Source organism: Gouania willdenowi, chromosome 4, assembly GCF_900634775.1.
Source record: "Gouania willdenowi chromosome 4, fGouWil2.1, whole genome shotgun sequence".
Classification (NCBI taxonomy): domain Eukaryota; kingdom Metazoa; phylum Chordata; class Actinopteri; order Blenniiformes; family Gobiesocidae; genus Gouania; species Gouania willdenowi.
In genome coordinates this window covers 34994352-35021632 of record NC_041047.1, presented here as the reverse complement: position 1 = coordinate 35021632, position 27281 = coordinate 34994352, and the positions used below count along the sequence as shown (strand labels likewise).

Below are 27281 nucleotides of genomic sequence, written 5' to 3'. Positions count from 1 at the left end.
TCATATTTTGAGAATAAAATTGTAAATTTAAGTCATATTTTTTTGAAAAAAAAAAAATCGTAATTTTACGAGAATAAAGTCAGTTTTATTAGATTAAAGTTGTAATTTTATGAGAATGAAGTCATAATTTAAAAAAATAAAATCCTAATTTTATTAGATTTAATGTCACGGTGTGGTAGTGGTGTGGACACAAATGCAGAGAGATACACTGTTCCCTCCTATCTCCTTTCCTATCCACTGTTCCCTCCTATCTCCTTTCCTATCCACTGTTCCCTCCTATCTCCTTTTCTATGGGCTGTTCCCTCCTATCTCCTTTTCTATCGGCTGTTCCCTCCTATCTCCTTTCCTAGCTACTGTTCCCTCCTATCTCCTTTTCTATCGGCTGTTCCCTCCTATCTCCTTTCTTATCCGCTGTTCCCTCCTATCTCCTTTCCTATCCGCTAGGGATGTAACGATTAATCGTAAGGCAGTTAAAAATCGATTCATAGGTATCACGGTTGATATCGATTTTCTGAAAATTGAATCGCAGTATTTTTTTTAACCAGCAGAGGGCGCCATCCACAAGTGTAGGCAGCAGGCAGAGTCTGCTAATACTTTCTTTCTGGCCCCCTTCTACTCTTAAATATGTTAATAAATGATTCATTACCCCTTTAGCACCGAAATAATATCTAATATTACTTGAATATCTGTAAAAGTCACGTTTTTCTATTAGCTCTGTCTGCTAGCATAGCTTCTCTTCTTCACTGCAAGAATTTCTGCATGCCAACCGACCACTGGGTTACCAGCGCCCTCTGCTGGTCCAAACAAATATGACGTAAATCAGTGTAATCACGTTTTTTTTTTTTTTTTAAAGTCCAATTGTTAAGGCACAAAATACATTTTCAGTTGCACTTTTAAAAAGAAAAAGAACTATTATGCAGTTTTGCATTGTTTATTATAGAACCAAAATTTAAATTAATAGGCTTCATTTTCATTTGTATTATTCCTTTATTTATTTCATTCAAGATTTATTTTTAGTTAAATAGTTTATCAAGGGATTCTTTTGACAATGAAATATAAAAGGAAAATAATACAGTATTTTCTAATTTGTCTACAGTCCCATTTTGTAAAATAAATTGTGAGAGAATCGTATCGTGAACCCAGTATCGTGAATCGAATCGTATCAGGAGTTGAGTGAATCATTACATCCCTACTATCCGCTGTTCCCTCCTATCTCCTTTCCTATCCGCTGTTCCCTCCTATCTCCTTTTCTATCCACTGTTCCCTCCTATCTCTTTTTCTATCCACTGTTCCCTCCTATCTCCTTTCCTATCCACTGTTCCTTCACCCCCAGAAATATTTAAGTGGCGGCCATGATAAAGAACGTTCAGGAGAACAGGCTCAATGTTCCTTGCGGCGACAACATTTAAAGGGACACGCACACCCGAGCTCTGACAAGTAACGGAGATCGTGTAAGTTTCCAATGCAATAATGTGTCTTGAACAACTTTAAATAAATCATCTAAAACCCATGTATTATTATATGTAGACATATTATCAGATTATAACTGACATGAAACAGACACTGTGGTTCTAGAAAAAAGAATCAGAGACATTTTTATCCACATGATATTTTATACATAATTAATATTAGTGAGTAGAAGGTGAGTGTGATCAACCATTCTCTATGTGACGTTCTTGTAGTTTAGCTTTAGTTCTTCGTAGCCATGGTAACCTCTTTTCCTTTGATATACATTCAAACCTGTGATTTATGACATTATATCAGTGAAAGTGTTAGAAATGAGTTTTTAGTCCATTTTAGGAAATGTTGCGTTTTTTCACCACGACAGACGTCACTAACCTTCACCACCATCAGATTATTACGTCATCTAGTGGAAGTGTGTCTGATTGTCTAAACAAAGGTGATGGCCTTTTCCTAACTCCTCTCCTAACTCCTTTCCTTAACCCTGTGACATCATTCACAGGGTTAAGGAAAAGTGCACAGGAAAGGAGATAGGAGGGACTACTGGTCCAGACACTCAGCTAAATAGTGAGAGGAGCTTTATTGGGAACGGGCCACACCTGGGTGGAAACACGAGGCAGCTAATCACTCACAACCCAAACACACTGACATCACTGGGAGGAGGAGCCACGAGCAGGAATACCTGAAATGCAAACACAGGAGATCATACTAGAAAACAGAATAAACAAAGGCTCAGAATAACTAAAAGAGAACCACATGTGCTCAACAGAACCTGACATTAAAGTTGTAATATTTCAGGAATAAAGTCTTAATTTATGAGAATAAAGTCATAATTCGAGAATGAAGTCATAATTTTAACAGAATGACGTTATTTTATTAGATTCAAGTTGTAATATTTCGAGAATAAAGTCATAGTTTTATGAAAATAAAGTAATCATTTCATGAGAATAAAGTTGTAATTTTATGACAATAATGTTGTAATATTTAGAGAATAAAGTTGAGATTTTATTAGATTAAAGTTGTAATATTTCAAGAATTAAGTAGTAATTTTATTAGTAGTAATATTTTGAGAATAACATTGTAATAAGTAGAAAATAAAGTTGTAATTTATTAGATTAATGTTTGAATATATCGAGGATAAAGTCACAATTTTATTAGATTCAGTTTTATTCGAATAAAGTCGTCATATTTTAAAATAGTCATAATATTTCGAGAATAAACTCGTTATTTTACTGATCTAAATAAATACAATCAACTAAATACAGCAATATAAAGATATTCAATTAATGAGTTGGGGGGGGGTTAGGGCGTGTCCATAACAATCCCTATGTCACTGTAGGTTCCACATATTACCTCATTTAAATGATAAAATAAATATGTTCAGAGAATGGACAACAATGGGATTATCTCTGTTTATACCAACACTAGGGCTGCACCATTACTTTGATTAATACTGTATTTACAATTATAATCACAATTATTTATCATATTAGGGAAAAATCTGTGCTTTAATGCACTACTTTTAAACAAACAATCTGTGTACAGTTTATAGTGTAAAATAAACTAACATTTTATTATAATTAAAAAATATATATAGTATATATATATATATATATATTATCTATCTATATAGACAAGGATTGTGCGTGTGTGGAGCAAATATCTCCCCAACGCGGTATGAGTTCGACCTGAAAATTGGTCAACAGCTTCCAAATACCCCAAGTGTGTGTATCTGTTATTTTGGAGTAATTTGGTGTAGCAAAACGTTCAAAACGTTAATTTTATAATTACGGCTCCCTCGGTAAGAGCGCAGTATTGAGCGCGCTACTTCCGGTTCTGGGTTCATGACGTCACTGTGTCACAGGTTGTTTGGGTTTAAAAAAAAAAAAAAGGTCAATATCAGAAACGTTATTGTACCGCTAAAAGTCATTTAAGTTAATATTTCATGGTTATCTAATATTATTCCCGTGATTCCAAACTTCCTTTAAATCTCGAGTCACGGACTTCACTTCCTCCTCCGTCTCATGACTGTGGGCGGCAGCTGTGCTGACGGTCATTAGTCAATTATATTACAAACATTTTGCTTCTTCAGACAGAGGAATGTAACGTTATTGTGACCGGATGTGTCCACAACATGGCTCTACTATGATTATTGTTTGTTCTTTTTATAATATTCTATGTGCTAAGAAAGATGCTAGCAGCTACAATGTAAACACACACACACACGGCTGATGCGCGTGCTTACACTACACCGGGATGAAAATACTGAACTCACACAGAGTCGTTTAGAGAGAGTTGCTACTTCGGTGGTGCAAAACGTTTATTTTTCTGTGTCTTTCTTAACAACCTGCGACGGATTATGTGCAAGACGCGCGCGAGAGATAACGCACGGAGGAGATGGATGGTGACACACACACACAGTATTTATAATAAAAATATACTAAATGAGTAAAAGAAAACAAAAAACTAAACAATATTAATACAAAAAGTACACAAAATTACTACAGAAATGCATAAAATTATACAAAAAGGCTCCAAAAACACACAAAATTACTCCAAAAAACATACATTACAGAAAAATAACCAAACAACAGCAAACATATGAAAATGACTCAAAATACACAAAACTAAATATTTATACAAAAATACTGAAAATCAATAGAAATGCACAAAACTACACCAAAAAAGATACAAAAATACACAAAATGACAACAGAATCACACTGCAATGGCAACAAAAACAATAATTATACAAAAATGGACGAAAAGACAACAGAAAGATACACAAATATACATAATGACTCCAAAAAACATGCATTACAGAATGTATGGGACATGCACATGTCCCATAGAATTAAACCAGGAAAATTGCACCCACATTTTGCACCCGCAATTATACCCCTTGTGCTCCCACATGAAGGCATACTTCCGACGGGCACTGTACTAGTAATATATAATATGTTTTAAATATTGCAGATGATCAGGTTAACTTAATCTTGGAAACCAAAATCCTGATCACGACCCCACCCACCCAGGGCCACTTCCGGCCCTCGGTCTAATTTTATGCAGCCCCAAAAGTAAATGTACAAAATTACAGAAAAATACACAAAACAAGAGCAAGAATACATTAAAAAGAATTACAACATTGCAGGAAAATACGGTAAAAGACAAGATAAAAACACAGAAAATACTCAAAACACACAAAACTACTACAAAAATGAAGAAAACGACAATATTAATACAATGAATGACAAAAGTACACAAAGAAAAGAAAAACACGAAAAATGACTCAGCAAACCCACAGCACTAACAAATAAGCAAAATGACAACAGAAATACACAAAAATTACTTCAAAAAATGCAAAATGATGCACAAATACACAATATGACTCCAAAAACATATATTTTACAGGAAAAAAACACAAATACAGAAATGTACAAAATGCCTCACAACGGACAACAACAAACATACACAGAATGAGAGAAAAACACACACAAAATTACTATAAAAACCCTGTATTATTGCTCAGATCACTCATTATTGTAAATGCTGAGTCATGAATGTTGATCATGTGACCCTCTGGTCAAACAAATATATTTTTGTGGCCCCGCTGTAATAACAGTTGCCGTCCTCTGGTCTAGATCAGCAGTTTGTACTCTTGTTGTGGTCCTATTTTCAGATGATAACCACTAGAGGGCAGTAAGCAGTGACTTTTCTACAAACAAATGATTTTAGTAAATTAAGCTAATCAGAGGAAAACCTAATAAGACCCTCTTAAATGTATTGTATGTTGTATTTATTTTGTGCTCCTAAAATGCAGGTTTTGCATCTAAAAAATTAATTTAATAATGATAATTAAATGTAAAAAGGATGTTGTGTCACAACTTGTGAGAACATTTTTGCTTCATGATCAAACCTTTTCATTGCAAATGAAAAATGTGAGTAAACAATGAACTTAATATTTGATATTTTCTTTCCTGTGGGTTGCTGGCCATTGTCAGGGTTCAATTGTAACTGTAATCGCGTAATTGATAATTACAATTTTGCCGTATTTATAATTGCAATTTAAAATTTTGTTGCTGTTTTAATCATAATTAAATTGTAATTGAGTTCATATATTTGACTTTAATTGTAATTGTCATGAAAATTCTATAAAAATTGTCAAATATAATTAAACTAAAACAGGTCAACCATGTTACAGTTCTACTTATATATAGTTAATAATTATTAAAATATGTTTCAGATCAAACTTTCACACATTTTACCATTTAAAAAAATATATAAATCTTGGGGTAAACTGAAACAAAAAAGGCTCTGATGCCCACACCTAAAATATTAAAAGCTATATTTTCAATGATTAGGAAGCCTAACAAGGTAATCAATAGATAGGAAATAAATTAGATGATAGATCATATTTATTAATGTATTTTACAGCTGATTTAGCACCCGTTAGCATTAGAGATGCTAACACAAGAAGAAGGTTAACTTTTTTTAGGTTATTTATTTCGGGCTTTAATTGTAATTGAACTTTGGTAATTGAGAACGTAATTGTAATTGACTTTCTGAAGAAAAAAAAAATTATAATTAACCATGGATAATTGAAGACGTAATTGTAGTTGACCCCAACCCTGGCTACTTGTGCCAATGTCCTCTTTTCAGACTAAGTTGCTTTGTGATGATACAGGTTGACCTCCTGTTACTGTATTAGTGTCTTATCTTTCCTTCAGAGACCAGAACAAACCATGATCACCACAGAGGCTTCCAGAGAGTTCCACACTAAAGAACGCAGATACAAAGAGCAGCTGAAGAGATGCTTATCGTCCGCTCTGTCTGCAGATCTGCTCAGGTAAGGACCTGCAGAAACATACTAAAGTAAGCAACGTTTGGGATTTATAAAAAAACAAACTTGGCGTGATAATGTTTGCAGCTGTGACCCTGCTGTACGCACACAATCAGGAGGATGAAATTAACCTCTTAAGCCCCAGCTACTTTTCTCTGAAAATCACATACCCACAGCAAATAATGTTTTTCTAAGCTTCTACATGACCTACATGGCTAATTTATGTTCAGACTGAAGTAGTTGTTACAGATGATGTGAAATTTTGGAAATATATGATATATGACAATAAATTGTTTTAAATACAGAAATCTGTAGTCCGCCCCTAAAAAACTAGAGCTTTACATCAAATATAAAACCAATTCTCATTAACGAAGGCTATAAAGGGGAGAGATTTTTGGGGTCCATCCATAAAGTCAGTAAAATGATGGTCCATCCATTGTTCTATGAATATGTGATAACCACATTTATTTATTCATCTGAATAATATCCACTGTTATCCAGGAACGTTTATTATTATTATTATTATTATTATTATTATTATTATTATAGTCATCTTAAAGATGGAAATCCTGGTTTTAATCACAAATAAAATGAGTTCAAAGTGACCAAAAATGGTGGAAAAGGTGGTGAAATGGGATTTTAAAAACCACAGAAATTGGTTAAATAAAAACAGAGAGAAAAAGTGGGAAAACTGGTTCAAATATTGAAACAATTAGTTTAAACTAAGGATGTGCGATCTGACAATATCAGATCATTAAGGAATAAAAAGTGACGACGATCTCCCAAATCTCCCAAGAGATTGTAGAACCGTCTGTAGTTCACATTTTAACCCTTGCGGTGCCGTGTCTGTGTCAAATGTCTGTGGTCCATACACAGAACACCCCCCCCCCGTGCACAGGCACACAGAGTCAGCTGTGTTAGTGAATGTCTGTCCGTCTGTCTGTCTGTCTGTCTGTCTTTGTTTGAGGAAACACTGCATGTGTTTCTCTTCTATAACTAACTCTCTGTCGCTGCGCTGTAGCAGAGCGATTTCTCATGTGAATATTGCGCCCCCCCCACACCCCCATTTTATGTATCAACTCAAAAGTATTAACTCAGCTAAAACGGCTTGGGGTCAAATTGACCCCAGAGGAACACCAATGCATGCAATATGTGTTCAGCACATTGAAAAAATATCATCATGATAATTTTATGCTTGATTATTTGTACCAATCGCATCAGGAAAAGTCAATAAATATGAAGCAAAAAAATGATAAACATTGAATGGGGTCAAATTGCCCCCAGGATAATAGGAGGGTTAACACTACTTTCAAACCTGTTAGGCCTCTGCATCATAAAACTATTGGATTTTGAAGCTAAATTTCATAGATGACTGAGGCTCACATGAATGTAAAACATAGTACAGCTCCTTCTCATTGGACGGTTATTGGAACAGACATGATACGAGTATCTAGACTCTCTGGTTTCTGGGTCATCCAGATCAGAACGCAAAGCAGGAAGTGAAATAATGATGATGTGAAGAGAACACACTGCCTCACATCTAACTGGTCCTCCTGTCCTGAATCATTAAAGTCTGTGTAAAGCACTAGTACATGTGTGTAATGAGTTTATTTATGACTATAAATCTATTTAATGTGTTCAGAAGAAAATGGCTGAATTTGTTTTACACGGACTTTAAATCATTGACAGAAAATTCCAATGTTTTCAAACTGGAGCCTTTATTGTTCCCTAAGAACAACCAAAAAAAAATTTAAAATATAAATTTCCATTAATGAGTTTGAATTAATGAATCATATTTGATACATTTGGTCTCAATGCAAAAACATAATAATGTCAACAAATTGGTAATTCCATACATACATAAGAACATCTTTAATGCTTTTTCATGTAACTGTAAATGAGATATCCACCAATAGAACTCTAGAGTCTAAAACATGTAACATTTCACTTATTTTTCCTTATTTTTTTGGATCACAAACATTTTATTTTGCATGGTGGTGAAAACAGTTCCTGTCCTTGTTCAGATAGAGATGACTCAGCATTTATCACAGTACACATGTGAAAAAGTGACTCAGCACAGTGTTTACATCTCATGTAGGTTATCAAATTATGTAATTCAAACATTTAGTTTACTTGTAAAATAAAAAAAATGCTTTTTGTTGCTTGATTATGAAGAATACGTGAAATGCAGTAAAATGACAGTTGACTGATTTATAGTCACATGACCTCATAGACCTGCTGTATCACAGTTAATACACGGTTTTACTAAAACAGAGTTTATGAAATATAAACTAATATCAAACTGCATCAATCCACTAACTCTTCCTATTGATGTTTAGGTAAATATGTTAATGTTTTTCTTCTAAAACCACATGTGAACCTTTCCTCATAAATAACAATGTTGTAGAGTTGCTAAAGGCTAATTACTGCCCCATGGTGGATTATCCTTGTACTGCATCTATATAATCATATAAACATCACACTGATCATGTAGAGAGTTCCAAAACTCATGTATTAAACACCATATGTTTGGTGTTATAGGGTTCTAATATTAACCTTTATTATGCAGTTTTTTTTTTATGTTAGTGAATAAAATGTGCTCAGTGTGTGGTGTTTTGTGTGGTCTCAGGCTGCTGGAGGAGGAACTGGAGGCTGACGTCTCCCTGTGCGCCTCCTCAGGCTCCGTCCGAGCACACAGAGCTGTTCTGCTGGCCAGGGCTCCGTACATCCTACAGGGACACACACACAACCATCCAACCATCATCCATCTGCCCAGCTACCAGCTCTCTGCGCTCAAAGATTTCCTCAGGTATGCACGAGGCTCCTTTAATAGTTCACTGTATTTAAAAAAAACTAAAACATGTACCATGTACTCACCTTAACTCCTGATTTGTGTACGGTGCAACTTCCACTTCATCGTGTTATGATGCACGTGTGCATGCATGTAGAGCCAGTGGCCATCTTTTAAAGGGATCCCCACCATTTTTACAAGTTTGTTCTTAAACTTTCTAAATGTCTTTATTAGTAGATCTATGTCAAGCAAAACACATTATTATGAACAATATTCCTTTAATTTTCTTTAAAAAATAACACTACTCTACAGTTTTAGAGCCAGTGTTCCTCCATCTTGAAATCATGTGATTGATGATGTCACATGGCCCCACTGCCTGTAAACATCCATTGTTTTCTATTAGAGTGAAACATTCTTCCTGATTTATACATAATTTTTTACATAATTTAGTAGCTTTTTACATGATATAGTAACTTTTTACATCATTTTGCAGTTTTTTACATCATTTAGTAGCTAATTTGATCATTTAGCAGTAGGGATGTAACGATTCACTCAACTCCCGATACGATTCGATTCACGATACTGGGTTCACGATACGATTCTCTCACGATTTATTTTACAAAATGGGACTGTAGACAAATGATGACTGAAAAAAATTCCTTTATTGTTTTGGGGAAAATATTGTACTATTTTCCTTTTATTTTTCATTGTCAAAAGTATCCCTTGATAAACTATTCAAAACAATGCAATTTAACTAAAAATAAATTTTGAATGAAATAAATAAAGGAATAATACAAATGAAGAAGCCTATTAATTTAAATTCTGGTTCTATAGTAAACAATGCAAAACTGCAATTCTTTTTCTTTTTAAAAGTGCAACTGAAAATGTATTTTGTGCCTTAACAAAGTCATTGCACTGTATTTACATCAGATATTTGTTTGGACCAGCAGATGGCGCTGGTAACCCAGTGGTTGGTTGGCATGTAGTTATTCTAGCAGTGAAGAAGAGATGCTATGCTAGCAGACAGAGCTAATAGAAAAACCTGACTTTTACAGATATTCACATAATATTACAGATATTCTTTCGGTGCTAAAGGGGTAAGGAATCATTTATGAACATGTTTAAGAGTAGAAGCCTGCAAGAAAATAAGTAGTAGCAGATTGCGCCCACCGCCAACACTTCTGGACAAGAGAGGATAAATATATAGCGCCCTCTTCTGTTTAAAAAAAGTACTGCGATTCAATTTTCACAGTATTGATGTGAACCGTGATACCTATGAATCGATTTTTAACTGCCTTACAATTAATCGTTACATCCCTATTTTGCAGCTTTTTACATCATTTAGTAGCTTTTTCATCTTCAACAGTCTGTGATTTACTCGCTAACTTCAGTCACCAGAGTATGTCAGCGCACTGTTTAAGGAAGACTAAAGGTTCCTTAGGAGAGCTCTTCTTCTCTACTTTATGGTCTGCTACCAAACCTCGAGTTGGAACTGTCGCCTCCTGCTGTCAAAGATTATTTTTATTTTTATCCTTTTTCTGTAAACAAAAGTTTTACATCAACATTTTAGATCAACCGAAATCAATAGAAAACAATGGAATGTTTACAGGCAATGGGGCCGTGTGACATCATCAATCACAAGATTTCAAAATGGAGGAACAGTTTTCAAAATTATGGAGACAAAAATCACAACACTCACAAATTGCATCTAGACAGGATGGAGATGTTGGTAGTTAGTTTTCAACAATGATTTATTGGCTCCATAAGTGAAAAATTGCCATTCTTGCATTGACTCCATGTGTTAGCATCAGTCAAAATAGCAGAGTTTAAATGTCAAAAAGTTTCTTCAGTATTGGTAATTAAAAAGCATCATGTTAACATACAAAGCTCCTAATAATCAAGTTCCAGTATTTTCTAAACAGCCTAGACAGCATCTAAAAGTACTGTTTCACTCGAGTGGGAAAAGCAAAAGTGTTTTTTAAAGAAATTCACAGATGATTTTGTTGAGTTTTATAATTTGCGACTACAAAACAAAGACATATTTGACAGTTATGTGTTTGCTGATGTATGACGTGTTCATCCACTGCTAGGAGAGTGTACACAGAAGAGCAGAGCCCAGGCTTAGTGGAGACGACCCTCACAGGGGATGGTTCACCTGTTGCTGAGCCCCATAGATCCAAGGAATCAGGTAAACACAGCGTGTCTGTCTGCTCCATCTGTTGCCTCTCCATCATGCTATGGACCAGTGTTTCTCATATAGGGGTACACGATGGCAGCACAGGGGGTACTTAAGAGAGAGAGAGAGAGGAAAATGAACAAATACAGAGTCAGTGTTGGTCCCCTCCAAGCGTTATATGACCAGAAATTACAAAAACTATTCAGGAGACACTAAATCAGTGTTTGTCAACTTTGGGGTCGGGACCCAGTTTGGGGTCGCCTGGAGTTTAAATGTGGGTCACCTGAAATTTCTGAAAAATGAAAACAGATTCTTGAAATTTTGTTATTTTTTAATTTAAACAACACACCATCTTTATGAAGGTAGATATGTTGCAAAATGTGAGAGCTTGTAGAACGTGATGTGAGCTTGTGTATAAAACATCCACACACGTGAAATAATTTTTAATGTCACAAATGATAATAAAAAAATGTATAAACTGATATTTACACAAAGTTAAAGCTGCAAACTTGTAATGTAACATTTATTCACAGGTTTTTTATCATGTTTTTATCATCATTTTTGACATTAAATTTATTTCACGTGTGGATTTTTTATACACAAGCTCACATCCCATTTTACAAGCTCTCACATTTTGCAACATACGTACCTTCATACATCTTTATCACTATACTTTCACTTTGTGAAATATAAATCTAGTTCAACTAAAATATCTGAGCTCAAACAAGATGAAAAACTATTTCTAGAAAAAAATGTCTTTGGGGTGGCCAGAAATTCTTGATATCAAAATGGGGTCACGATCCAAAAAAGGTTGAGAACCACGGCATTAAATACTGTTTATTTCACTTATTTACAAAATGAGGTTCTTTAAAGAACAAAGGACAAATGGGGGACTTGGATTCAGAAATAAGAGAACGGGTAACTAGAGCCAAAGTTTGAGAACCACTGGTATAGACTATAATCCCTGTTAGCACTATTGTTTTGGAGTCCTATTGTCACTCCTGACCTGTTTAGCCGCAGCCCCAAAAATCACATACCCATAACACTTTTTCAGATTAAAGTAGGACCCTTAGTGATTACAGTTGATGTGAAATTTTGGAAATTCTGTATATGATACTGAACTGAGTGACAATAAATGATGTTTTAAGTACAGAACTCTGTAGTCACCCTAGAAAACCAAGAGATTTACATCAAATATAAAGCCAATTCTCAATAGAGAAGGCTGCAAAGCCTGGACTAATTGAACTAATGAACAGACGTCAACTGCAGTAACTTTCTTATGTTTTAAATCAGCTGTAAAATACACTAAAAAATATTGTCTATCATCTAATTAGTTTCTCATGTCTTGGTTACCTCTTTAGGCTTCCTAATCAATAAATGTATTAGTAATAATATTGATGGTGTGGGCGTCTGAGCCTTTTTTCTGTCACTATACCCGTAGATTTATATTTTTAAATAGTAAAATGATCCCAAAGAGAACTAATGGGTAAACTTGATATGAAACATATTTTAATAATTGTTAACTACACATGCCTATGTATAAGCCATAGAACTATAACACGGTTCTATAGTTTTGTGTGTAACTACATTGTAAATGACGAATGTTTATGTTCATGCCAATTACTAAGTCAATTATCTGAACTCAATCACAATTCAATTACAACAGCAACAGATTTTTTTCAATTACGATTACAATTATAATTACATCATAATGGTAATTAATTATCAATTACATAATTAAAGTGATAGTTGGCCCTAACCCAACATTGATCTCTGTGCAGACCCTGACGTCCCTGAGCCCGCCTCCAGGCTGGGACAGGAGCTGCTGAGTCTCTATCAGAGGAGGGAACAATGTGACATCACTATCCAAGTAGCAGAGCAGGTGTTCTCCTGCCACAGGTACATCTGTTATGTTTAGCATGTTATACATTCCAGCACCAGTGGGTGGTCTAATGCAGAGGCAGGAGTCTGTAACCATGGAGACTCAGCAGTAATGATGGAGTGTGTGTGCGTGTCTGTCTGTCTGTCAATTATGATTACATTGACATTTTGTCCAATTAAAATTACAGCTATTATTTTCTCCCTAAAAGTCAATTACAATTACATTCTCAATTACTGAATTTCTATTACATTTAATCCCAATTGCTGAGCATTTAATAAATAACCTTATAAAACATTCCTCTTGTGTTAGCTTTCTGTTAGCATCTCTAATGTCTTAAATCAGCTGTAAAATACACTAATAAATATTATCTATCATATAATTAGTTCATCATCTCTTGGTTACATTGTTAGGTTTCCTAATCAATGAATATATTGGTATTAATATTTATGTTGTGGGCGTCTGAGCCTTTTTTAGGCCGGACTCAAAACGCCCTCACTTTGTTGTTGTTGTTGTTGTTTTTCTTGTTGTTGTTGTTGTTGTTGTTGTTGTTGTTGTTTTTCTTGTTGTTGTTGTTGTTGTTGTTGTTGTTTTTCTTGTTGTTGTGTACACAAGTTAAAATCATTACTCCTGTTATTTGTGAACAGATTGTGATGGATGTGTACGCATCGACACTCGGAGCCCAATTTTCCATTTGGGGCCCCAAAAGTAATTTCTAAATTTATCAAAACATAGTCGTGATATATTGTTTCAAAGGCGTTTCAACGTAGATTACTATTTTACGTTTGCACAATTTCATTTGTTTTACTCGGTGGAACCGAGTCATTTCACTGAATTCTGGAGAACGTGGTACGTGCTATTCATTACTATTCCACTAGATTTATATATATTTTTTTATTGTTTTCACAACATAAGAGGAACACAAGAAAATACAATTACATGTGTTGAACAAATACTGTATGTCTACCTCCACCCCATCCTCAAGTTATTTTAAATGTTGGTTGGAATCAGGTCAGTGAATCAGTCCTTTCTGGTTCATTATATGGGAAAAAATAAAATAAAGCAATTTTAGGTACATGTCCCCAGGCTAATCCATCACATGCCACAAATCTGTCCTTAATACAACGAGACTATAAATGTTTCATTCTGAAGTTGTTTGATGCGCCATGTCAGCACTCTGCCAGGCTGTTCTCCCTGATCATTAAATATCTGTTTAAGCCATAATAAGCTTGATAAAGCTGTTATTGAAGATAGTTTTATCTTTGGCTGACCCGGATCTACCATATGGGCAACCTGGGCACGTGCCCAGGGGCCCTCGGGCATAGAGGGGCCCTCTGCCGGCAGAAATAATAATGGTCCAATCAGAATAAAATAATGGTTGTCTACAAGAAATTGACTCTCGTGATTGTCTCCCTTATATGTCAGTTTGTTGACTTGACAGGTAATGATTGGGAGCGGGTGGCAATGCATTGTGTAGATTGGCTAATGATAATGGTGGGTGGGGCTTAGCAGGTGGTTTCCATAGTTTCCATATATTGTGTATGTAGTGGAAAGTGGTGGAAAATGGACCTCAGCAGCATCAACAAAAAGCCCAGCGGACACGCAAAGCGCAAGAAGAAAAAAGAAAAGGAGGAAAAGGAAGCGACAGCTATTAAAAATGTTATGCCAATTAACAGCTTTTTCAAAAAAGCTAGAATTGAAGAGGAGGGTTTCGAGCTAGCCAGCAGCAATGTTAGCTTGGAAGCGCCTTCTACCAGTGATGCCCAGCCTGAGCTAACGGCGGCAACTATCCTTACCGGAGAAAATGAAGCGGCATCTATGAATGAAGAGCAAGCGGAACAAGGTAATTCCTCAATATCTGAAGACCCTGCACTATGGGGATCGCTTACAGAAAGCACCCGCAAGGAAATTTTATTTAAAGGAATCTCAGCCTTTCAAAATCGGGCGGCTAAATATCCTGCTTCACGGAGGGGGAACGACGCAGAGGGAAAGACGTGCTCCCTTACTAATGACGCTCTGACCCGGCGCATTTACAATGGGGAAGCTATTCCACGAGAATGGATTATATATTCACCATCAACGGGAGATATTTTTTGCTTTCCTTGCAAAGTGTTTTCACAATGCAACAATGCATTTATTGCGGGGTTTAGCGATTGGAAACACCCGGAGCGAATAACGGAGCATGAAATGAGTGGGGAGCACCGAAGATGCATGCTTTCACTTGCACATCGCAGCAAACATCTGGGCACTGTTGATGCTTCTCTTGGGAGACAGATCGAAGCAGAAGGTCAGTACTGGAAGGATGTTTTGAGGCGTGTAGTTGCCGTGATTAAATTTCTGAGTGAAAGGGGGCTTCCCTTCCGCGGAGATGATGAACTTTTGGGATCTCCTCACAATGGCAATTACCTGGGAATCCTCGAGCTGCTTGCACAGTTTGATCCGTTTTTAAAGGAACATTTGCAGAAGTATGGTCAGAAGGGTCGTGGCAAGCCTTCATATTTGTCATCAACTATATGTGAGGAGTTTATTAATTTAATGGGAGAAAAAACAAAGCAAGCCATTGCTACAGAACTTCAGCAGGCGAAGTATTTCTCTGTTATAGTAGACTCTACACCTGACATGTCTCACGTGGACCAGCTAACTTTTGTGTTCCGATTTGTGAGTGAGACAGGAAAAGTGGTTGAGCGATTCATCGGATTCGAACCAATTCACAGTCACACTGGATCAAGTCTGGCTGAATGTGTGATCAAGATGGTCAGTGACTTGGGGCTGGATCTTTCTAACTGCCGTGGGCAGGCTTATGACAATGCATCAAACATGTCAGGGAAATATAATGGATTGCAAGCTCAGCTCAAGAAGAACAACCCACTAATGCACTACATTCCTTGTGCCGCACATTCTTTGAACTTGGTTGGTGTGAATAGTGTGGAAAATAGCTGTCGGGGAGCAAGCCAGTTTTTTGACTTCCTTCAATCACTATATGCGTTTTGCTCTGCTTCCACCCACCGATGGAATAAGGTGTTCACTGCAGACATCTCACTGACGCTAAAATCCCTCTCCTGTACAAGATGGAGCTGCCGAGGAGACTCCACCAGAGCTCTTTCTGAAAATTATGCTAAAATAGCAAGCTCCTTACAGATGGTAGCCTCGGACGATGAAGAGCGACGGGACACAAGGCGGGAGGCCGCTGCGCTGTGTAACAAGCTTGAGAAGCTGGAGACCGCGCTCATGACCATGTTTTGGGACACTGTGCTGCAACGATTCAAGCTGACAAGCAACAGCTTACAGAAGAGAGAGATGGACCTGATGACTGCTGTGCGGCTTTTGGAGTCACTGCACACTTATGTTGCATTACTAAGAGGACAATTTGGTGACTTTGAGACATCTGCCCGGGCCATAACAGGTGTGACACAGGCCTACCAATCCGAGACCCACCGCGTGAGTAAAAGAAAAACCTTTGATGATGAGACAGTTGACAATGAAGTGGTGCTCACTGGGAGTAAAAAGTTCCAAGTTGAGACATTCAATGTGATTATTGACAGTTTGCTGTCAGGACTGAAGAAACGGCTGGATGCTTATAAAGACATTAATGATCGTTTTGGTGTCCTATTTGACATGGACTGTGCGGACACTGATCTCTTCAAACGGGCCAATGCTCTCTCATCTTCATATCCATCTGACTTGGATAATTCTTTATCTGATGAGCTGATCCAGTTTAGGTCTTTTGTCAGCACTGAGCAAGATAAGACACCTGCAAATCTATTGCAGATTGTGCAGAGGAATGGACTCCAGACAACCTTCCCCAACGTATTTGTTGCTCTCAGGCTTTTTCTCACACTGCCTGTATCCAACTGTGAGGGAGAGAGGTCCTTTTCACAACTAAAAAGAATAAAAAATGAACTCAGGACAACTATGGGTCAGAAGAGACTTTCTGCACTGTCCTTAATGGCCATAGAATCTGAGCTGGTGAGGGAGCTGGACTTTGAGGACTTGATTTGCAACTTTGCAAAGAAAAAGACCAGAAAGAAGAACTTCTAAAGGTAAGAACCATTGTGCTTTATGTGAAGTGAGTAGGCCACTATAAACTCTTATGATTGTGCAGATAATACATGTATTTTGCTTATTCTATTATGCTGTTTGCACAACATGTATCTTGCATAATTCATTGTGGTGTGATGCAGAGAGTTATAGTGCTGCATATTTGTTTTTTTGCAGTGTTAAGTTATCCAGCTGACTTGGTGACAGAATGCAACCTGCACTCAGTTGTGTTATGTGATGGCATTGTTATATCTTCAGTCAGTAACATTTGAGAAGTACTGGTGGAGGTTCTGCTTGGGTGCTTTAATGTGAACACTTTATTGTCATAATCCTTAGCCATGCACTGGGCTGTGATGATTTTTTTTATTTCATTGTTGTTGTGTAATTTGTGAGAGAGATGACAGTGCTTGATTTCTTATTCTGGAAAGGCGAGTATATATATATATAAAATAATTGGTGTGCGTATTAGGTTAGAGAAGGGGCCTGGTGAGTCTCAGTGCCCAGGGCCCCTGGTGTTGCTAATCCGGCCTTGATCTTTGGTGGGTATTTTAAAAAGCCTGACTGGTAGTATTCTTCTTCTAGTTTCTTTATTTCTGCTTCTAATGGTTTGGTTTTCTTGCAGGTTTCTTTGGCTTTAGCGCTAGTAATGTTAATTATTTCTCCCCTAATAAAGGCCTTCAACGCTTCCCATCTGATACTCCTTTAACTTTCTATCGTATTTGTTTCAAAATAATATCTAATCTGTTCATCAAAGAGACAAAGCCAGTATCTGACAACCATTTTGTTTTAAATCTCCATTTAGGAATATCACTGGACAAACTGGGATCATAACAGAATAAAGAGTTTGGGCCATGGTCTGACAGGAGTATGACGTCATAGGAAACCTCCTTTATTTTACATTTTAGTAGTGTTGAAACCAAAAAGAATAGAATGACTGGTGTGTATGTATCAGAGAAACATGAATATTGTTTCCCATTGGAATTATCTTCCCTCCAAACATCAATTAGACTCATTTCTTTCATGAAATGATGAATTAACCTCTGCTTCTTGGCTGTGACTGGTCAACTCCATAACTTTTGTCTTTCTTAATTAAAATCACCTGCCATAATATAAGCAGCAGATAAAGAAGATATAGTAAGAAATACGAGACTCCTCCCCTGAATAATCAGGTATTGCTTTGTCTTATCTGTGATAATGTTATGAATTTGTAGTGGAATTGAGTCATGGATCAAAGACACGACACCCCTTCCTGAGAGCGAGATAAAGGGAGCTGACAGATTTTTAACCCTTCCACCTCCTCCTCACTTTAAGCTCATCCTCATGAAAGAATGTAATGTTTTGATCCTGTTCATAACCTGTTTGACCTTTTTTATTTTTTGTAGCCGTCTGCAGTTCCAGGATGTAATTCTAACCTTAAAATCAACCGACATGTGAAGTAACTGTTTCAAATCTTCCCAACACTTTCACTAATTTAAAACCGAACAAAGAATTGAAAGAACAAAAAACCAAATTATTTACCACCTGACTATTACCCCGTCAGGTGTTCCCATGAGGATCAGTATAGTGTACTGATTTAAGAATCAAAAATAAAACTAACAGAATAACTGCTCTGCCACTGCTGTTCAGAAAATCATTTTAAAACAACTCTGCAACAAAAACACTTCCACATTCACTTAATTAAACAGTGCATATTAAAGTACGTATTTATTCTCTATCATGAGACAGAGGATGAAGAGTGAACAGAACCCAGTATAACAACTTAACTAACTTTCACTGTACTCATAACTCTGTTATGGTTTGAAGCATAGGTTTAACTACAGAATGATGTCACTTCCACCAGTAGATTAGTCAAATTACAAATAATATTAAGTTTAACAGAGTAATAACTGTAGTTCTAGAAACTGATTGCTATCCATAGTTTATTCTCAAAGATATCACTGAGCATACAGTAATTATTATAATATATTTATACAATGTAATCTGTCAGTCAAGTCATTCTTTTTTTGATTAAATAAACTTACCTTTTATATTTACTTTTCACACAAAGATTCCAGTTTCATTTGTACTCATGAATTTTGATATAGTTAACCCAAATATCAGGGGTGTAACGATACACAAAATCACGGTTCGATACGTACCTCTGTATTGAGGTCACGGTCTGACAGACAGACTTTAGCGACAGGGGAGGGGCCTCCAGCTCTGGTTAATCGCTAGCGTTAGCCATGACATACACAGCCTGCACATGTAAACACACGCAACTTCCGTTCATTCCGTGAACTCACCGATGCACAACCCTGTACTCGAACCGAACGTCCTGTACCGAAACGGTTCATTACAAATACATGTTGTTACACCCTCCCAGATACTCATCAAATTGATGTTTAGTCATCTTTTTAAAGTAATATTACCTTTTTATTACTGTTACATTTACTAAGCCCTTGAAATATGTTTTAATTGTGTGTGCGCGCAGTTTGTGCGCTCTACAAAGGTTTGTGTGTGAGAGACACTTATTTCAGTTTAATCATCTTTAGCAGGGTTTCAATGTGCTTTATAGATAAACTGTGTTTAAAAGAAACGTATTAATCGATTATGAAAATAATGGTGAGTTACAGCTCTAATGAGAAGGTGACCACCGCGTAGAGTTGAGTTCAGCGAGTATAACAGTGAGACTGTGATGTGTTACTTCAGAGCCACTTAAGTCCACTCAGTCCCAGCAGATGCAATATTAAGTTGAGGTTTGCCCTGACACACAAATGTCTGCTTTGATTGTCTCTCCAGGGCCATCCTGTGTGCACGCTCCCAGTACTTCAGAGCCATGCTCAGTGGGAGCTGGATGGAGAGCTCACAACACTGCATCACTCTGCAAGGGTAGGAGTGGGACAATACATCACTCACTTCACTATTAATCTTTTACATCACTGGTTCTCAACCGTCGGGTCAGGACCCCATTTGGGAAGGGGTTGCCAGATTGCTTCAAGACACTAGGAATATTTATTTGAACAATTTGAGCTCATTTTTACCCTTTTTCTGCAACTACACAAACTCACCATATTTTAACCTATTTTCATCACTTTTTCTTGCCATATTTTTGCTCCTTTTAATGTATTTTTGCTACATTACTTTCATTTCTGACACTTCTACATCACATTTCTATGTCTTTTCTGCAAATGTTTTCCACTTTTACGACATGTTCAGCACTTAGGAACACTTTCCACCACTTTTACACCTAATGTCACATATTTTGACCTATTATTGTCACTTTTAACCTCTTTTCACCATATTTCAGGATTAATTTTTCCAATTTAACCACATTCACCATTTGTCATGTCCATTATTTGCCAATTTAAAATAATTGTTCCAATATTGACACTTTAAACCCTTTTTGCCACTTTTTCAGTCTGTTTTTGTCCACTATAATTTACAACTTTTAACCAACTCCTGTGGTTTTCCACCATTTTTGGTCACTTTGAACCCATTTTTATTTATGATTAAAACCAGGATTTCCATCTTTAAGATGACTATAATAATAATAATAAACGTTCCTGGATAACAGTGGATATTATTCAGATGAATAAATAAATGTGGTTATCACAGATTCATAGAACAATAAACCATCATTTTACTGACTTTATGGATGGACCCCAAAAATCTCTCCCCTTTATTCCCCCTTATAGATGGTCCTGTCTCCACATGACTGTTCTTCAATGTTCATGTCTGTGTTCAACCACCTTCAGCTACAGTGGGGGTCCCCGATCTCTGGGACCTTTATTTTAGAGAGTCCCCGCTCTCTGAGACCTTTATTTTGGAGGGTCAGGGGCCCGAAAAGGTTGAGAACCACTGGTTTCCATCATACCTTATTGAGCCTTTTCCACAGTTTTGTACAGCTTTATTTCAGACACACACTTACAGCCTCGGGTAGAGAGATTTGTGTCACTGCCTCAGCATCGTTGATCCGAGGCTAATGAAAGGAGACATGACTGTCAGACACAAAGGCTGTATTCCATGATAGCTCGTGTAGTCGTGTATTTGCAAGAAAATGTGTTTGAATGTTCCAGTTTAGGCCCAGATGAGATGGAAATCCTGCTCCAGTTCATGTACGGAGCCATTGTGGATCTACCAAGTGGAGCCAGTGCCAGGTACCGCCTGTCTACAGAAGTAAAAATGTTAAGAATACAGACTGAAACTAGTGCTGAGACTTTATTGCAATTAATTAATTAATTACAGAAAAACAATGCACTCAAAAAATAATGCAGTTATTCACTTTTTTCCCCCAAGTGGATCATGACTAGCAAAAATGTAATCTGGACCAACAACATAAATCCAAGAGGAAGTCTGCAGTTTTTAATTTAGCGTGCCAAATGTTGCACTTTTTGTCTGTTTTTGGTTATTATTATTAAAGCTGGGACTTTATCATGTTACAGTAATTGTGATTAACTCATTCAGTGCCAGCCATTCTCAGATTTTCTACCCCCTCAGTACCAGCTGTGTTTGAGCATTTTGACTGATTTTAAAGAACCACAGAATCTTTTCTACTATGACTATCTGAAATCTGACACCAGATTCTGAAAGATTGAAGCCTCTACTTTCATCAAAAAATCAGCTGTTGAATAGAGCAAGTTTTACACAAATCTTCAGTTTCAGAGCAAAAAGCTGAGAAAAAAGCCTTTTTCTAAAAAATCCTGTCAGTGAATTTGGATCTATTTTTTTTTTTGCTTTAGTGACAACTCTAACATCTGAACATTGTCTCCTTATATAAAACATGATGGCAAAATTATTATTATTTATCTATCTGGGTCAGAGTTGAATGGATTTCTTACTGTATTTTGGCGTTCCTCCAACTTTCTCTCCCGTCAGTCTGCACACACGTAACTTCATCTTCCTCCCCGACATGCAGAGTGTCACTGCTTGCCCTGTTTTTTTATGGTTTTATCTCACAATCGCCACATTATCCATGAATTCCACACTTTCTCTGGTCGGTGTGTGCGCTGCTGGGAACGTCAGCTCTGCACGTAGCACCATTGTCTGTCTCGTAAACGACTTTCCTCTCTCCCTCTTAGCTCTGCTGAGCATGGATGATCTCTCATCCAAAGGTGCGCTGCTACCTCCTACATGTCACCTATTATTTTGCTATCTGGCTCACAGGCTGGGGGTATTTTGTACCCACCTCCACACCCCCCCTCCTCCCCCCACGTCTCGACACGCAGGGATGACCCGTTTGGCCCGGTTAGTTGATGGTTTTATCTCACGATCACAACATTATCAATAATCCACTCAAGTCCACACATGTTCTGTGTTAGTATGTGGAGCTGTGAGCTGCTGGATATGCCACAATTGCACTCTGTAGCACCATAATGTCCCTTTTTCCTGCTTCTTCCTGCTTTGCTGGGTAGCATCAGTGGCTAATCTAATCTCACATCTAAAGGTGCACTGCTGCCATCTTCAGGACACAGTTGGTCACTACAACACCCCACACCTTAGATATTGATGAGGGTCCTCCGCCAGAGTGTTTTGTAGTAATCCCCGTGAAAAAATGCAAATGACGAGTTATCTCGTCAATGGCACTGAACGTTTGGATTTGAAATGACGAGATATCTCGTCAATGGCACTGAGTGAGTTAATTAATTTTAGGAAAATAACGCACAAAAAAAAAATGCGGTTTTTGTTTTGTTTTTTTTACATTCCAAGCACCGTGGAACCTTTATCATTGCATTAGTTCCCAGTATACCATAATACTGATGCACAGACTACAACACAAGAAACAGGAGAACCAGTGAAGTCGTTGTTGCTGTGCTTCATGGCCGTTAATTTTAGTTTAAATAAAAAACACTGGATGCAAAACTAAAGCCCAGTTGTGTAAAACTTGTTAGAGAAAGAGTTTTTGGATCAGCTAGGAGCTCAATGCTAAACATGTAGCAGCTAGCACCTCAATGCTATACATGTAGCAGTTAGCGCCTCAATGCTATACATGTAGCAGCTAGCACCTCAATGCTATACATGTAGCGGTTAGCACCTCAATGCTATACTCGTAGCAGCTAGCACTTCAATGCTATACATGTAGCAGCTAGTACTTCAATGCTAACATGTAGCAGCTAGCACTTCAATGTTAACATGTAGCAGCTAGCATCTCAATGCTAACATGTAGCAGCTAGCTCCTCAATGCTAACATGTAGCAGCTTGCTCCTCAATGCTAGCATGTAGCAGCTAGCTCTTCAATGGTAAATGGTAAATAGACATGATTTATATAGAGCTTTATCACCACTGAAGCAGTCTCAAAGCGCTTTACATATCAGCTCATTCACCCAATCACTCTCACATTCACACACCAGTGGGACAGGACTGCCATGCAAGGCGCTAGTCGACCACTGGGGGCAACTTTGGGTTCAGTGTCTTGCCCAAGGACACTTCGACACATAGTCAGGTACTGGAATCGAACCCCCAACCTCTCGATCAGAAGACGACCCACTACCACCTGAGCCACGGTCGTTCAATGCTAACATGTAGCAGCTAGCTCTTCAATGCTAACATGTAGCAGCTAGCTCTTCAATGCTAACATGTAGCAGCTAGCACCTCAATGCTAACATGTAGCAGCTAGCACTTCAACGCTAACATGTAGCGGCTAGCACTTCAACGTTAACATGTAGCAGCTAGCACCTCAATGCTAACATGTAGCAGCTAGCACCTCAACGCTAACATGTAGCGGCTAGCACTTCAACGCTAACATGTAGCGGCTAGCACTTCAACGCTAACATGTAACGGCTAGCACTTCAACGCTAACATGTAGCGGCTAGCACTTCAACGCTAACATGTAGCAGCTAGCACCTCAATGCTAACATCTGGCAGTTAGCACCTCAATGTTAACATGTAGCAGCTAGCACCTCAATGCTAACATCTGGCAGTTAGCACCTCAATGTTAACATGTAGCAGCTAGCACTTCAATGCTAGCATGTAGCAGCTAGCATCTCAATGCTAACATGGAGCAGCTATCAGGGACAATGGTCCTAGTGGAGAAAACAGTGTTTCCAATCCACACTGACATTCATTTTGGTTCAGAACCAAAATGAATAAATCCATGAGTGACAAATGAACAAAGTCAGTGATAAATGATTGTAGTGACAGTCGACCACTCTGTGGTAGAGGATGTGGGCGGGGCTGGAAGCGCTGCTCTAGATAGCATCGTCTGACCTAACTTATCAACTATTATGTAGAAAAACTATTTGAGACTAAATTCATCATCTTCATCAGTTGTTCTGTTTATTTCATGATATCCACAGATATTCTAAATATTTTACACTGTTCAGTTTATATTTCTCTGGAATGTTCTGGACTAAGTGATGTTTATTTAAATACTGTTTCAAATGAATTATTCCATCTATCCCATCCATCCATCTTCTCCCGCTTAGCCGTTTCCGGGTCGCGGGGGCAGCATCCTCAGTAGGGAGGCCCAGACTTCCCTCTCCCCGGCCACTTCCTCCAGCTCTTCCGGGGGGACCCCGAGACGTTCCCAGGCCAGCCGAGAGACATAGTCTCTCCAGCGTGTCCTGGGTCTTCCCCGGGGCCTCCTTCCGGAGGGACGTGCCCTGAACGCCTCACTAGGGAGCCACCTCATCTGGCTCTTCTCGATGCGGAGGAGCAGCGACTCTACTTTGAGCCCCTCCCGAATGACTGAGCTTCTCACCCTATCTCTAAGGGAGAGCCCAGCCACCCTACGGAGGAAACTCATTTCGGCCGCTTGTACCTGTGATCTTGTTCTTTCGGTCATGACCCAAAGTTCATGACCATAGGTGAGGGTTGGAACGTAGACCGACCTGTAAATAGAGAGCTTCGCTTTTTGGCTCAGCTCCCTCTTTACAATGACGGACTGGTGCAGACTCCGCATCACTGCAGGCGCCGCACCAATCCGCCTGTCGATCTCTCGCTCCATCCTTCCCTCACTCGTGAACAAGACCCCGAGGTACTTGAACTCCTCCACCTGGGGCAGAACCTCATCTCCAACCCGGAGAAGGCACTCCACCTTTTTCCGGTCGAGAACCATGGACTCGGATTTGGAGGTGCTGATTCTCATTCCGGCCGCTTCACACTCGGCTGCGAACCGATCCAGTGAGAGTTGAAGGTCACGGTATGTTGGAGCCAACAGGACCACATCATCTGCAAAAAGCAGTGATGCAATACTGAGGCCCCCGAACCGGACCCCCTCAACGCCCTGACTGCGCCTAGAAATTCTGTCCATAAAAGTTATGAACAGAATCGGTGACAAAGGGCAGCCCTGGCGGAGTCCAACCCTCGCCGGAAACGATTTCGACTTACTGCCGGCAATGCGGACCAGACTCTGACTCCGGTCATACAGGGAACGAACAGCTCCTATCAGGAGGTTCGATACCCCATACTCCCGGAGGACCCCCCACAGGAATCCCCGAGGGACACGGTCAAATGCTTTTTCCAGGTCCACAAAACACATGTGGACTGGTTGGGCGAATTCCCATGACCCCTCAAGGACCCTGCTGAGGGTGTAGAGCTGGTCCACAGTTCCACGGCCAGGACGAAAACCACATTGCTCCTCCTGAATCCGAGGTTCATCTATCCGGCGGACCCTCCTCTCCAGTACCCCTGAATAGACCTTACCGGGGAGGCTGAGAAGTGTGATCCCTCTATAATTGGAACACACCCTCCGGTCCCCCTTCTTAAAAAGGGGGACCACCACCCCTGTCTGCCAATCCAGAGGCACTGCCCCCGATGTCCACGCGATGTTGCAGAGTGTGAATTATTATATCATCATATTATCAAATGTGTGTTCATGTATACAATTTTTCATGTGTTTTTACATGATGACTGCAATATTCATTGTAGATTAGATTACATACTCGCAGTACAGACCATTAGTGCTGTATTCATATTCATCAGTGCCAACAGAAACCCGTTTGATTTCAGTCTCATAACAAAGTTCTGATAAGCAGTAATTTTCCATCAAAATCCTTCCTCACTTCACACTCTCTCCTTCCTCCTCCTCATGCTATAAAATATATTTCTTTACTGTCTGCAGTGTCACTCCTTCTCCTGAGGTTTTACATACGTTCCCGTCTCAGTGTGGACTTCATCAATACAGAGCAGCTGTTGTGGGTCTAAATCAGAGGACAGCTGAAATTTAGCCTTTTTAATACAAAAACACATTTGTTTTATAAAGTTTATTAAAAATCCAGAAAAGCATGAATAATGTAAGTTAATATTTTGTGAACAATGCGATCATAATATTATATATTAATATTACACATTGTTAGCACTCTGATGGAATTAATAAACACTAGTTGTTTAAGATCATTTATTGTTTTCAGTGATTCAGTCATTTACTGAAACACATTTAAATTGGAAAAATGTTGCTTCTTGTGTCAATTTTTTCTAGGCTAATTAATTTAGATAAATTGATTAAAAAGTCTCTAATTAATATTTAAAATTTTTTTATTTGAGTTCCACAACTATTGAAACAAGTCTTGTGTGCACAGTAGTCTGGAGCTTTAACACCTCCTAATAATAATAATAATAATAATAATAGTTATTGTTCTACAGTCAGGTGGTGTTGGCTGCTGACATGCTGGGTTTGTTGGGACTCAACGATGTGGTGGAGATGGCTCTGACCAGAGACTACTGTCGATTCTTCCCTAAGGTCAGCAACCAGTTTTAAATGAACACATTTCATGAGGGATCTGCCTTGTTTAGCAGTTACATGTATAGATGCTTTTTTCTGAATCTTACACAAAGTGATAAAATGATGTTTTATAAAACACAACTAAAGCCAAACAACCCATGAACCCTCTGAGGACTGCATTAGTCAGAGTCAGAACCTGAATCTGTATTTGTTCTCATTCTGATGTCATTTATTGGAGTGTCTTCAAATATTTTACATTCCTAGAATCCTTACAACCTAACCTAAAAGGTTATACACATACACATATTTACAGTAGTGGAACGTGTTAAAACTGTGTTTTAAGTAACAAAATACAAAAATCTGAAATGTTTTTTTCCCTTATATTTAGTAAATACACACAGAACACATTGATCCAAAATCTTTCTAAATATAGAAAATACAAGACCCTTGTGAACAGTTG

At 38.1% G+C, this 27281-nt stretch overlaps 1 protein-coding gene across 5 annotated transcripts in view; it reads left to right on the top strand.

Annotated features, from left to right (window-relative positions):
- btbd8 (BTB domain containing 8) overlaps nucleotides 1-27281 on the top strand; it is a 69989-nt gene that overhangs the window by 784 nt on the left and 41924 nt on the right. For 2 of the 5 annotated variants that reach the window (XM_028444388.1, XM_028444392.1), the window contains exons 2-8: nucleotides 6169-6306; nucleotides 8930-9109; nucleotides 11182-11279; nucleotides 13049-13166; nucleotides 19963-20052; nucleotides 21240-21320; nucleotides 26743-26839. In XM_028444388.1, the coding sequence (XP_028300189.1) occupies nucleotides 6169-6306; nucleotides 8930-9109; nucleotides 11182-11279; nucleotides 13049-13166; nucleotides 19963-20052; nucleotides 21240-21320; nucleotides 26743-26839 (802 nt within the window). Of the gene's footprint in view, nucleotides 1-444; nucleotides 462-1333; nucleotides 1452-6168; nucleotides 6307-8929; nucleotides 9110-11181; nucleotides 11280-13048; nucleotides 13167-19962; nucleotides 20053-21239; nucleotides 21321-26742; nucleotides 26840-27281 lie in introns of all 5 variants that reach the window. The other 3 variants (XM_028444389.1, XM_028444390.1, XM_028444391.1) reach the window with 3 other exon arrangements.